This window comes from Echinops telfairi, unplaced genomic scaffold, assembly GCF_000313985.2.
Source record: "Echinops telfairi isolate 266 unplaced genomic scaffold, ASM31398v2 ScPeMD7_7424;HRSCAF=8462, whole genome shotgun sequence".
Taxonomy (NCBI): Eukaryota; Metazoa; Chordata; class Mammalia; order Afrosoricida; family Tenrecidae; genus Echinops; species Echinops telfairi.
The window spans coordinates 79521067-79534581 of NW_022111324.1; the positions used below are offsets into that span (position 1 = coordinate 79521067).

Sequence of the window (13515 nt, forward strand, 5' to 3'; positions counted from 1 at the left end):
AGCCAGTCAACCTGTGCTCCTCCCGGTTCTCCACGGCTGACATCTTGGGAATCGTTCACGACACCTTTCTTCCCTGGTGCCTCTGGGGGAGCTGGAACCTTGGACTTTTTGATTGGGCAGTTTGCACCACCTAGAATCCCAAGGGAACAGTGCAGGGAGGGGCTGAACTGAGCGGGGTGGGGGCAGAATGAAAACCACCTCAGACTTAGGACCGGTCAGGCGCCTCCACTTGGTGGGTGAATAAATCACCCAATCCTTCTGAACACAGCTTCGTCATCTGTAAGATGGTTAAAGGGATCTGAAAACCCAGGTCAGCCAGCTGACAGTCTTTGGGAATGCAGCAAAGGCTCGGTGGGGATCCATTGCAGCTCCATCTCTTATCTCACTCACCTGCATGGGACCCAGGGACAGGGATGCTGAGGTGGCTGCGAAAGCATTTCTCTGGGACCTTGTCTTCACAGCCTTTGGCGTGATCCCTGGGCAGGTGTCTACAGGCAAACAAAGCCTTTGTCCCACTGAGCAGCAAAAGGAAAAGGCCCTTCTTACAGAGACGAGCTTTGGAAGTGTGGGAGACTCCAGTGTCTGGTGGGAAAGGCTGCCGCCCTGAAATACTACTCAGAAGCCAAAAGAAGACATACTGTTAAGTTAGTGATGTGCTGCTAAGGATCGGGGCAGGTAGGAGAACCTGGGGTGGGCTAGGTGTTAGTTTTAGCACAACAGCTGTGGTGGAAGGACAACTCCTCACCTCCTTGAAGGAAGATGTAGTGCCTGTCCTGTACCACTCCTGAGAATCACCAGCTGCGGTATAGGGAGGCTACAGAATGGAAGGAGTCAGCAGTGAGGACCCTGATTCGTGTGGGCCTAACTGGTCTAAAGGCATGCACCCACTTCTCCTGACTCATGCTGGAAGTGACCCAGGTGTAGCACTTTCTGCAGGGTGGCACAGCTGTCCCTGTGCTGCTCGCCCATGGAAACTTGCAGAAGAACAGTGATGCCTTCCTTGCTCCTTGTACCCTCTGAGGCCCTCTTTGACCGAAAAGCGTGGATAAAAACACATGACTGTTCCTAAGACAGAGAGGATCTCTCTCCACACACACATACTCTTAACTTGGAGAGGCAGAGAGAACGCATGTCTTTGGTTGACTATAGCCTTGCTCTATTTAGCTTTGTTTCAAATCTCTTGAGGTCAGAGACTAAGCAAAGTTTACTTTCTATAATCTCCCAAGTCTGTCTGGTTACTCAGTAAACCTCAGTAACCGAGTGAGATGGTGTAATGAGGGGGTAAAACAGAACCAGAGGGCTGAGTTTCCAGCTAACTCCGCTTAGTGGATGGATGGCTTTGGGCAAATCTCCAAACCTCTCTGTGTCTCTGCTTTCTCATCTGTGAAACAGGAATCATGCAGGCATACATTCGAGATAGACAAAGTGAATGTGGCAATAAAGTGAGCCGTGCAATTTTTGTTTCGTTTCCCAGTGCATATCATAGTTATATTTATACTGTACTGTAGCCGATCCAGTGTATAATAACATCATGAAAAAGCTTGAAATATTGTGAGAATCAAAATGTTTAACAGATACATTAAATGAACACACACTGTTGGAAAACCTATACTTTCTGGACTCTGAGTTGCCACAAACTTTCAATTAAAAAAACAACATCAACTGCAGAATATCTTGAAAGCACAGTAAAGCAAGGTATACCTGCATCCGTCTTGCTTACCTCCCTTAATATCGACGCTTGTATGAAGAGGAAGATGTGGGCCTTGGTTATGAGCGATAGTGTAATTGTCATAGATAAGGATCTTTAGCCTTCTCCGCTACTGTATAATCAATTCAGGAACAACTTTTCATAGTTTCAGCAAGCCAAAGAAAGGATTTAGACTGCAACAGTTCTCCCACAATTAATTCTCATTCTATTGTGTCTTTATTAGTGGAACAACTCAAGTACACCCTATGGGATGCTTCTGAGGGTGGAAGACCACTTCAGTTTTGGTAGTAAGTGCTTCTTTAAAAGCCCAGTGCTCTGAAGCCTGACACGCTAGTGTACATAAGACAAGCAATAGCTCAGCTGATGAAGAGGCTTTCATAGAGTTGTCTATAATTCATAGAGTTTTCATGGTTAAAGCAATGCATCTCCAACTATTCTTTTGAACTGGGAGCAAGCCTAATTCCTTTATTTTTCAAAGTTATAAACATAAAACTACACAGACACCACAGAATTTGCTTTAGGCTAGAAGTCTTGTGGATTGTATTTGTATAAGATGTTGACTCACAGTTATAGAAACATTAGAAGGACAAAAAGATTTAAATATCGAAGATATAGGAGATGGGAAAAATGCATTCCTAGCACAGGGCCTAACACATAACTCCAAAGCCAAACTCGCTGCCCCTGAGTGGATTCCTCAGAGTCACCTGTATAGAGCTTAAGAGCCTCGGCTTTCTCCCATGGAGAGGCTGGTAGGTTTGAACCACTAACTTTGCAGTTAGCATCCCAAGGCTCATCCGACAGTATCACCACTGTTCCTTTAAATTAACACACCAGACCCAAAAGCAAAGACCACTGCCATCAAGTCAGTTCTACCTTACCGTGACCCTGTAGGGCAGAGCCAATCTCTCCATGTGGTTTGACATTATAAATCTTCACAGGAGCAGACAGCCTCATCTTTCTCCTGTGGAGCAGCTAGTGAGTTTGAACTGCAAACCTCCTGGTTAACAACCTAACTCGTAATCCACTACGCCACCAGGACTTCCTAAACTAGCACACAGTGGATCCAAGGTACTATCTTTGGCAGAAAGGGAGTAGAGGGTAAATGCTTTTTCATCTCACTAGTCAAGCAAAATGAAAAAAACAATAGACTTTTGGAATATAGACTGCTTACTTAAAGGACTTGAGATTTAATTAGACAGATGTGAGCAGTAGAAAACAAGAATTGCTCAGATGACTACCACAAACACGTTTGAGCATCTTTGTGTGCCAGGCATTGTCTTAACCTTTGGGGATGTATGGTGGACAAAACAGCTCTGACCTGATGTGTAGTGAGTGACAGGAATCTGCTATGAGGTACCTAACGTGAGCCAGGGTAAAGGTAGTGAAGAAAAAGACAGTAGTTCTGTAAAAGCATGGAACAGATCCTGAGAGGGCTTCTGTGGTAGTTACATAATGTGGTGTCAGTTTGAGGATTAAGAGTGAAGAGGTGGAGTCTATCCTGTCAATCAGGTGATAGCCAATGAGGCCTCTGTGTGAGCATGGCCTTCTCCCGAGGATTCTGGGAACTCTGCTATTCCTCATGGGAGATGGGAGAGACTCTCTCTCTAGGCTCATCCTTGGGCGATGTTTCTGATGAGAAGCCACATGAAGCTACCCTGATGCAAACAGAGCTCTGAGAGCTAAAGAAATATTGTGGTGAACCCTGCCAGCACTGAGATGCTTATCATGCCGCTGGATCCACAAGACTTCCCACCCACTGGCCTGTGATCTTCCTGAATTTGGTGTCATTGCGTGTGTTTCATGATTCTGAAGAGGACTTTATAGATTGGTATCTGACACATGGGCTAATATCAGACTTACGGACTTGATCTGGACTGGGCTGGGATATTTTCTCAATATTCAATTGCTTTTATACAAAGGTCTTTCCTATACACATCAGTGACCATGAATTGTTTTTCTAGTCTATCTGGCCTAACACAGCTTCTCTGGGGAAGTGATGCTAGAACTTGGACATAAAGGAAAAGTGGAAGCATCCTTGTTGGAGAGGAGCCTGTGCAAAGGCTCTGGAGTATTGAAGGAATTTAAATGCAGCCAGAACCTTATAGTACGGAGAATGAGAGAAAGAGACATGATTAAGCGGCTATATGTTATTTCTGAAAGTTAAGAACCCCTAACCAGAGTACTGGGTGTAACTAGAGGAGAACGTGAATTTTCAGTGAGAGCCTGCCAGTGTAGTTACTTGGGGACTGTCCTCTCCTTGTTGTGGAATGATCTAGAAAATGCTCAAGAAAGGCCCCAGCAAGAACTCTTTCAGACTTTCTAAGGGGATGTGGTGTGTGGTGGAAATGTACCATGAAAGGGGAGAGCAAGACAGAACTTGGACTGGCCACCCACTGAAACCATGATACTGCTGTGTCTGGACGGGGAATTGAGCCTAGGGTCATGGAATATTCATTTTTAATTAAGATAAATATACACTGGTATGAGAAAATCACTTTGTTGCCTCTCCACATCCTTACAGGAAAAATTAAGGAGTTTTGAAGATGCTGTGGTAGGGACCTTCTGGCTCTAAAATATTCTGTGATCCTAACTTCTGAAAACAATCGATTATACAATATTTGTTTGGGAACTCAGTGCCTGTGTGCCTCATGCCGATCAATCCCAATTCTTTGAAAAACAGATCCAGTTTGCTTACCACCAATGGTAAAAAGCTTTCTTTGATGGGCTCCTGCACATCATTAGTTGGTTGTACTGTGGTGGCTTGTGTGTTACTGTGAAACTGGAAGCTATTCCATTGGTATTTCAAATACCATGAGGGGTCCCTAAAGTGATAACATTTCAGTAGCGATTCCAGATAAAGACAGCCTATAAAGGAAGTCTTGATGATTGGTTTTTTAAAACCAGACCAAACCAAAACCACCTGACTCGTGGAAGCCTCATGAACAACGGCAGGTCTGACATGGTGCTAGAAGAGGAACTCCCCGTGTTGGAAGGCACTCAGAATACAGCTGGGGAAGAACTCTGCCTCGATGACTGGAGAAGGCAACGCTCTGAGACCTTCTGTTATGCACAGTCCTGCTGTGAGTCAGCATGAACTCCATAGCAGCTAACAACAAAATGCATTGCCATTCACTTGCAAAGTGATGATTTTGAAACCCATGAGTTCACTGTATCCTCACGTCCCCTTTGAGCCAGCCTTGCGAATATGAACCTCTTGGCCAACAAGGTAGCCACCCAAGAGCCACGTGCATCTGTCTTAAACCTCTTGCCACTCATCACATACACCCTAGTGATTCTTCCATGGGCTTTCAGAATGCTTGCATGGCCCAAACTCAAACTCACTGCCACTGAGTCAAGGACAGTCCGTCCATACTGAGGCAGAAGAGTGTGAGTCTTTGTCCTCCAAGCTGCAGATGAGACACACTATAATGAGAACAGAACGGCACGGAACTAACAGATGACAGCTGCCTTAGTGAGCTCAGCAAAATGTGTTGTTGTTGTTGTTGTTGTTAGGGGCCTTCGTATACCATCACTTACGTCGTCTGAGTTGGAACCAACTTGATGGCACCTAACAACAACAATGGAACACAACACTGCCCCGTCCTATACTGTCCTCACGGTTGTTATGCTGCAAAACATATAGGCGGCAACAGATTGCGCAGCGCAGTTCCTGAATTGTAATTAATGAAGCACTTGCTCACAATTGCTGCTTTGAGTTTATTCAGATGTCTGTGTGTGTGTCACAGTCAGTATGTCTGTCTGAGGCTGTAGCTACTGGGGGGAAAAAGGTGGTGTGCATTTTTGAGGTTTTGCTTTTGAACCTTGTCCAGGATGACATCTTGTATCCTCCCAGTTTTTCATACATGCTCTTGAGTGGTGACGACAGGGTGCCTGGTTATGGCTGCAGCTCCCAGATGTTTCTGCTGCCCCTGCAGTCTCCCTTCTCTCTCGGTGAGCATGACAGCTGGCAGAGGGGGGCCAGGCCCCGTGGGCAGCAGAGGGAATTACAGTAAGAGGTGGCCTCGGCCCGGCCCTTTGTGTAGTCAGCAACCTCTCTGAGCGCAAGGGACACCTTCCAGGTCATTTGCTGCTGCCTTTGCTGCTTCCTCTGTAGGGTCTTTCACTTGGGCTGTAGTTCCATACAATGCCTTGAATGAAGGAGAACACGGAAGTACATGCTGCCAGAATTTCAGCTGAATCATTCCAAAGCTCTCCAAGTGAGAGCTGCGAATTTGAGCAGTTTCAAGTCAGGGGGGCTGGGAGCAATGGCTGCTCCGCCCTAATGAAGTGTGCGCTGTTTTTATGGTCAAAGGTCCGCAAAGGATTCTTCCACCAGTCTTTGGACCTGCTCCAGTCACACAGTGGGAGCTCTTGGTGCTCTTTGCTTTATTGCACTGGCTTTTTGTACGCAATTAGTAACGTTTTCCACGTAACATTTCAAGAGGCTTGTCCTGGCCTGAGATTGTTATAAGGCTAACTTCCCTGTTTAAACTAATGGGTTTTGGGGTTTTTTCCCCTTTTGTAAGGAGACTGAAATTGTTAAGTAACAGGTACTTTCAAATTGCACATAAACTTTACCCACACGATTTACTGCATGTGTGTACATTTCTGCCCAAGATCCTCTTTTCTCCCTCTCAAAGCGTGGTTCTTCATAGTGTACCATAAAGATCTGGAAATAAGGCTCCAACCTCATCCATTAAAACCCCAGATATGAAGGCAGTCATTGCAAATAAAATGGAAGCAATTTGTCTTCATGAACCAGCAAGAAAATGAAGCGTGTTGAGACTGCCTAAACTTCCCCTCTTAAAAAAAAAATCAAACCAACTGATATTGGATTGGCTTTCTCTATTTTTATTCGTTTCTTTAAGCCATCTGTTTGCTGGCCTCCATTAGCAAACAACAACAAATAAAATGTGTTTTGTTTAATTTCCTATGTTCATCAGTAAATTCATTTTCCCCTTTACTAAAATGATACCTTTGCCCAGAACTCCGTTTGAGAGTACTTGGGTCTTTCATGAAATAAGAAATCCGCATTAGTTAATGTTACTGGATTGGTCTTAGGCTGGCAACGGTGGGTGGATAATGGTTCATGCTTTCTCCTCCAAATTGGAGGGGGGTGGGGGCAGGGAGAGGCACAGATGTAAGTGAAACTTACAATGTCAGGAAGTAATTTTATTCCATTATTTTTTCTTGAAAATGAGGTAGTATCAGCCGGAAAATAGCCTTACAGGAGCCGTGAGCACCCATATGGAACTAACTGAATGCACAGGGGAGATGTAAACCTATTCCTTCCCAGCTTTCCCCTCGCCCCTGGCCCCATCCCTGCACCTCTGGGTCCTTCACCCCAATGAGACCTACTGTCAGTGGTCAGGAAAAGCTATCGGTGTTAAGCTCAGTGTCCATTTTTCCTGGTAGATCTCCCAGCTGATGACAGAGACTGGCCGAGAGGGGCTCACCGAAGCAGCGCTGAACCGCTACAATGCAGACAAGCCCGCAGCCTGCAGCGTCCCGGCCTCTCGGGGCCCCTGCGTGGCCAGCGAGCCTTCTTCCACAGGCACCTCAGTGGCTGCTTCATTCTTCGCCAGGTAAGAGCAAGCACCGTCGGCTCCACGTGTGGCCGTCTGGTTAGCTTTTCACATGGGCCAGTTTCGTGACAATATCAGAAACCGTTGCGAGCCAGTCACGTGTTATGTCAGAAAGCCCTTTTTCTCCGCCTTGGCACTGTGGCCTTTGGGGAGGCTGCCCTGAGCACTACAGGATGTATAAGAGCATCGATGGCTTCTACTCAGTAGATGCCAAGAGCACCTTCCTCAGTTGGGATCAAAAAATGGTTCCAGACATTACGGAATGGCTTGCGCTTTGAAACGCTGCTCTAGAAATGCGTAGCTCGAAGGATGGTCCCTCTTGCGTAGTGGACCTTTGGAGGTGAGGCCCAGTGATTCTGTTTCCAGACTGTGCTTCTAACAGAGTGAATTCTTAACATGAACTCCTCTCCCCTTCTTGGTCTACTAGGTAATGGTTATCCAATACTACCCAGCTAATCTTAGACACATTAAAAACACGGGAAGTATGCCAACAATGCTCTCTGCATATTTTTAGCGACAGTGCGTCGACGGACAGGAGACACAGGACAGCTGAGCAGGAAAGGGCGGCAGGGCGGTCTAATTCAATCCATGGCCTTTTGAAGAAGGCAACTGAAGACCAGAAAAGTTAAGCTCTGAGTCTCTTCATCGCACAGTCAGAAATAGAAGCCAGATTTCTCGCTTTGGTTTTGGTTTTGTCCCCTCTCTCTGTGTGTCCGTAAAGATTTCAGCTTTGGAAACCCTATGTGCCAATTCCACCCCGTCCTGCAGGGTCACTAGGAGTCAGTTAACTTGACAGCCATGGGTTTGGTTTAGTTTAGTAGTTAGAGTGGATTCCTGGTTATACATAGCCTGGTCCGAACCTGGGCCAGTAAAAGGAACCTTCTGGAGGAACTCATATCTATCTTCGGACTGCTTTTCTTGTCAAGCAGCCTGTCTGACTATTAAAAATCGTGCTCGTTTTTGTTGTTGGGGGGTGGTGGATGAAATGAGCCTCTGGAACAGTGGCATAGGAATCTACACGGGATAGGCAGCCCAGAAGACACTGTCAGAGAAGGGGACAGCAAATTAGCATTCTCAAGTATGTCTAGGCAGCGATTCAGCAGAGACCGTGTTTCCATGAAAGTATCCCGATGGAGAACAGTATCCCTCTGAGAACAAACCAGCTTCCATAAACTCAGTTTACATAGATCAGGAGACCTGAAAGCCTAAAACTCAATTCTGAACTTTGGAATCTTCTAATGTTCTCTGGTAAGAGCCATCCTGTCGTACCCAATTACCATGACGCATGGAATTACCTGCTTTCCTCAGCACACGGCAAGTACATGGGTGGTGGTGCTGCTGCTGCTGCGGGGGTCTTTCTGGTCGCTGACTTTGTCCGACGTTCTGGGGCTTACCTACAATATTGCGGTAATTAGTATTTATAAGCGTCTATGAATAATATCTTGGAGAATGACGTAGTAACTAAAGGAAAAGAAGGAGAAATGCATTTTAAATGGTTTCCCTTCAGTTAGTATTGTTCTAACTGGTAATCCAATTCTATGTAGAGGAAGTCTTTTAAAAAAATTTTTTTTTATTTGGGGCTTGTACAACTCTTATCACAATTCAAATGTCAAGCACATTTATACATTTGTTGCCATCATCATTCTCAAAATATTTGCCTTCTGCTTGAGCCTTTGGTATCAGCTCCTCATTTTCCCCCTCACTCCCTGCTCCTCCTCCCTCTCGAACCCTTGATAATTTATAAATTATTATTATTTTATCATGTCTTACACTGTCTGTTGTCTCCCTTCACCCACTTTTCTGTTGTCCCCCCCTTCCCTCCCCAGGGGATTATAAGTAGATTCTTGTGATCGGTTCCTCCTTTCTACCCCACCTTCCCACCACCCTCCCAGTATCGCCACTCTCACTACTATATTGTCTTGAGGGGTTCATCTGTCCTGAATTCCCTGTGTTTCCAGTTCCTTTCTGTACCAGTATACATCCTCTGGTCTAACTGGATTTGTCAGGTAGAATTAGGGTCATGATAGTGGAGTGGGGGGAGTATTAAAGAACTAGAGGAAAGTTGTATGTTTTATCGCTGCTACACTGTGCCCTGACTGGCTCATCTCCTCCCCACTACCCTTCTGTAAGGGGATGTCCAATTGCCTACAGATGGACTTTGGGTCCCCACTCCGCACTCCCCCCTCATTCACAATGATAAGACTTTTTTGTTCTTTGATGTCTGACACCTGATCCCATCTCTGTACAGCAATTCTATAAAGTAATTTTAATGCAAGTATTCACATAACTGTGTTAGTCTGGGTACTTTAGAGAAACAAATCCACAGAAACTCATGTATAAGAGAGAGTATTATATAAAGGGTAAGTGCACATCAAGAAAACATCCCAACCCAGTGCTGCCCAAGTCCACAAGTCCAACATTAACCCATATGTCCGACACCGATCCACAAAGTCCTCCTCCATCTCACAAAACACATGAAGGAGGGAATCCGAGTCAGTGAGCGTGTAAGCATCTCAGTGTTGGCAGGGGTCTCCACATGGCTTGCTCCAGCACCCAGGGCTGCATCAGGGTAGGTCCATGTGGCTTCTCCTCAGGGATGACTTGCAGGAAGTGAGCCTTGCCAGCTAAAGCACAGAACTGGCTAAGGCAGCTGCACCCTGGTCCGATCATCAGAAAGCAAGAGACCCGAGAACTAGAAAGGCGAGGCTCACCGAGCCATTTATCTCTCCGCCCTTCAATTAACCCACATGTGCTTATCAGCCAGGTTGGCACAATAAACTTGATCTCATAAACTAAGAAATATTGCACTTAAACAATGGACAACTATATTTATCTCATGTTCTATGAATAAAATGGGTAATATTACTGAGGATTCTGGATGGTCTGGTCTGGGAGGCGGCCTGCCTGTGCTGGGGGTGGGGGAGATGGCAACACCATCAGGGTCCTGCTAGGCGACATCAAGCCTAGTGACACCCCTGCTCTGGAGGATTTTAACCGACGTTCGCAATAAAGTGAGAATTGTTGACTTGACCTGAGCTCGCCCTGTGTAATTTCAAGTGTTTCCAGTCTGTTGCCATCTCTGCAGAATTGTGTGTCACAGGGGCTTATAGTTTTCCTGCAGACTTTACCTCTTATTATAGTGTTTGATGTATGTGTGTGTGTGTATGCAGTGTTTGGTGTGTGTGTAAAACGCATCTTTTGTAGTTTGTATTCTTTGAGACCACTACTTCCCCCCAAATTCGATTGAGATCTTGGGGTGAATATACATGCAGGGTATTTTCAATTACTGAGGATTTCTATGTAAATTCCCTTATTTTCTGAATGCATAGAGAGGCCTTTAAATTCCCGTGCACAGGAGTTTGATTGCTTCAGATTACTCATTGTCTTCGAATCTTTTGTTGTCTGTCCTTTTCTCATTATTGGGCCCATCTCAAGAGTTAGCTCTTTCTCGCTCTTCCTCGTTGTTTTTCCAGTAAGAGAGTTCCAAAACACAAATAAACCAAAACTCCTACTACGGAGATGCTTCTGACTTCTAGATCTCGTAGGGCAGAGCAGACCTGCACCCGTGGCTTCCGGAGACTGTAAACCCTGTGGGACTAGAAACCCACCTTTCTGCAGCAGGGTGGCTGATGGGTTTGAACTGCTGACCTTGTAGTTAGCAGCCCAATGCTAGCCCACTATGCCACCAGGGTTATTTTGTTCCGATTTACTCTCTTCTTGGATATTCTGGTCTGTACATACTTTTTTAAAATTATTGATTAAAGGTGTGTCTATTCTGGGCTTGGGATTTTCCTGTCTAAATGTTGGTGTTCATTTCAACATAGGGTCCCTGTCAGATCTGTGTCTGAGATCCACTTGCTCTATTCTCTCTCTCTTACATACCATGCTCTCCCGTATCTCCTTCCACCCAGTCCTGCAAACAGAACAAGGGGCTCTTGAACAATTTAACGTCAGGAAAGGTATGTGTCCGTGGTATACCATCTCGCCATACTTATTTAATCTGTATGGCCATTAAGCAATCTGAAGAAGAGCATATCATGAGGAAGACCTGTTAACAACCTGTGATATGCAGATGATACAATCTTAACAAGCTGTGATACGCAGATGATACAATCTTGCTTGCTGAAAGTAAGAGAACTTGAAGCATTTGCTGATGAGGATCAGAGACGCCATTCAGGGTGGACTCGGTGTAAAGAAAGCAGACATTCTTCCAACTGGACCGATAAATAACATTGTGGTGAATAGAGAAAAGATTGAAGCTACAAAGGATTTCGTTTTAGTTGGACCCACAGACTGCATGGGCTAGATCTGCTGCACAAGACCCGTCTAAAATGTTCAAGAGCACAGACGTCACTCTGAGGACTAACGTGCTTCGCACCCAAGCCATGGCCTCAGGTGCATGTGTAAGTTGGAATAAAGAAGGCCACAGAAGAAATGATGTTTGAACCATGGTGTTGGTGAGGAATATTGAAAGTACATGAACTGACAAAACAACAGACAAAACTGTACCGGAGTTCGACTGAGATGCTCCTTAGAAGGTAGCATGGCCAGCCTTTGTCGCATGTACTTTGGACATGTGATCAGGAGGGTCCAGTCCCTGGAGAAGGACACCAGGCTTGGTAAACCAGAGGGTCAGTAAACCCAGAAGCAGACCCTCAATGAGTTGGCCTGAAACAGTAGCGACAACAATGGACACAAACACAGGGATGATGGTGAGATGGCTCAGGACCAGCAGCTGTTTCGTTCCATTGTGTACCGTGTCACTTTGAGTCAGAACCTACTTCAAGGCACCTGACAACAATGAATCCTCCAGTTCCCTGCCTTTTGCTCAAACCCCTTTCCCCCCAGCAACCCATGGCCACCAGTCAGTTCTGAGTTACACTAACACAGTAGAACTGCCCCGTTGCGTTTCCAAACGGAATGTTTCAGCTTTCCTCTGAGCAGCATCGGGTGGCTTCAGTTGCTGACCCTGCTACCGAGCCCCTGGTCCTTTCTCAGGTATGTTGTATTTTTGTCTGTCTTTCTCGTGTGTGATTTCTGCAGCCTTTGTTTTGAAACCCCTCCTATATGACCTGGGAACTTTTCCCAAACCTCTTGAAAATGTCACTGTTTATGACTGATTTGACCAGTGTCCTCTTGAGACCAGAGATTGCTTCTACATCTAAACAGACCAGCTCCAGGGTCAGAAGTTGATGGAACTGGGAGGGCAGACACTTGACCGCGAGGCCGTGCCTTTGAGACTACACTACTCTTCTCATCAACTACCTGGTGGAACCTCGTCTTGGAAGAAGCACAGTCATGCCACTGTGTATACAGCTCATACCGCTCCAGGGAAGGTCCTGTCTTAAAAAGCCATTTTTACGAACTTGCTGACAGCCAACTTAAATAGTGCCTTGTTGACAAAATGCATTTCATATATAATCTTGTACAAGGCAGGCTTTCTCTACTTGGTTATATATAAAGACTTTATTAAGTTAAACAGTGGGGGTGGGGAGAAAACATGAAACTGTTCAGAGCAATTTTGTTGTTCCATCAGTTTGTACACAGCTTCCCGTTAGAACCATATTACCAACCATTATCCAGGGGGGTAGGTGGGGGTGGGGGAGGGATCTATTTTAAACCCGCCACAATTGGATTCATGTTGTCCAGGAGGAGAAAAATCAGAGGGTCATGCACAAGAACTACCTGTTACTTGCCAATTCCCAAGGGAAAGACAGGGTATAGTTTTCCAGTTTTATGACAAACCAACTCTCCTGGCCATGGGGTCATTTCCAGCGCAGTGACCCTATGGGACAGCGTAGAACTGCCCCTGTGGACTCCTGAGGCCGTCAATCTTATGGGAGCAGAAAGCTTCGTCTTTTTCTGGTGGCTTTGAACTGCTGACTCTGTGGTTCATAGCCCACCTTATAACACGCTGCACCACCAGGGATCCTGCTGTTTCTTGACTGGGACAGTTAATTTCAGACACAACGGTTGTTAAAATAGGATGAGACCTCTAATCTTTTTTCTTTTTATTTAAAGTCATTTTATTGGGGGTTCATACAGCTTTTATCACAATAAATACATGCATCCATTGTGTCAGGCACATTTGTACATTTGTTGCCATCCTTTTCAAAACATTTTGTGATCGGGTCCTCCTTTCTTCCCCCACCTTTCCCTTACCCTCCTGGTATTGCTACTCTCATTATTGACCCTGAGGGGTTCATCTGTCCTGGATTCCCT

At 45.6% G+C, this 13515-nt stretch overlaps 1 protein-coding gene across 1 annotated transcript in view; it reads left to right on the forward strand.

Annotated features, from left to right (window-relative positions):
- LOC123522591 (kinesin-like protein KIF26B) overlaps window positions 1-7724 on the forward strand; it is a 60755-nt gene extending 53031 nt beyond the window's left edge. The window contains exons 3-4 of the mRNA XM_045298205.1: window positions 7124-7293; window positions 7721-7724. Coding sequence (XP_045154140.1) covers window positions 7124-7293; window positions 7721-7724 — 174 coding nt within the window. The remainder of the gene's footprint in view (window positions 1-7123; window positions 7294-7720) is intronic.
- The last annotated feature ends 5791 nt before the right edge of the window (window positions 7725-13515 follow it).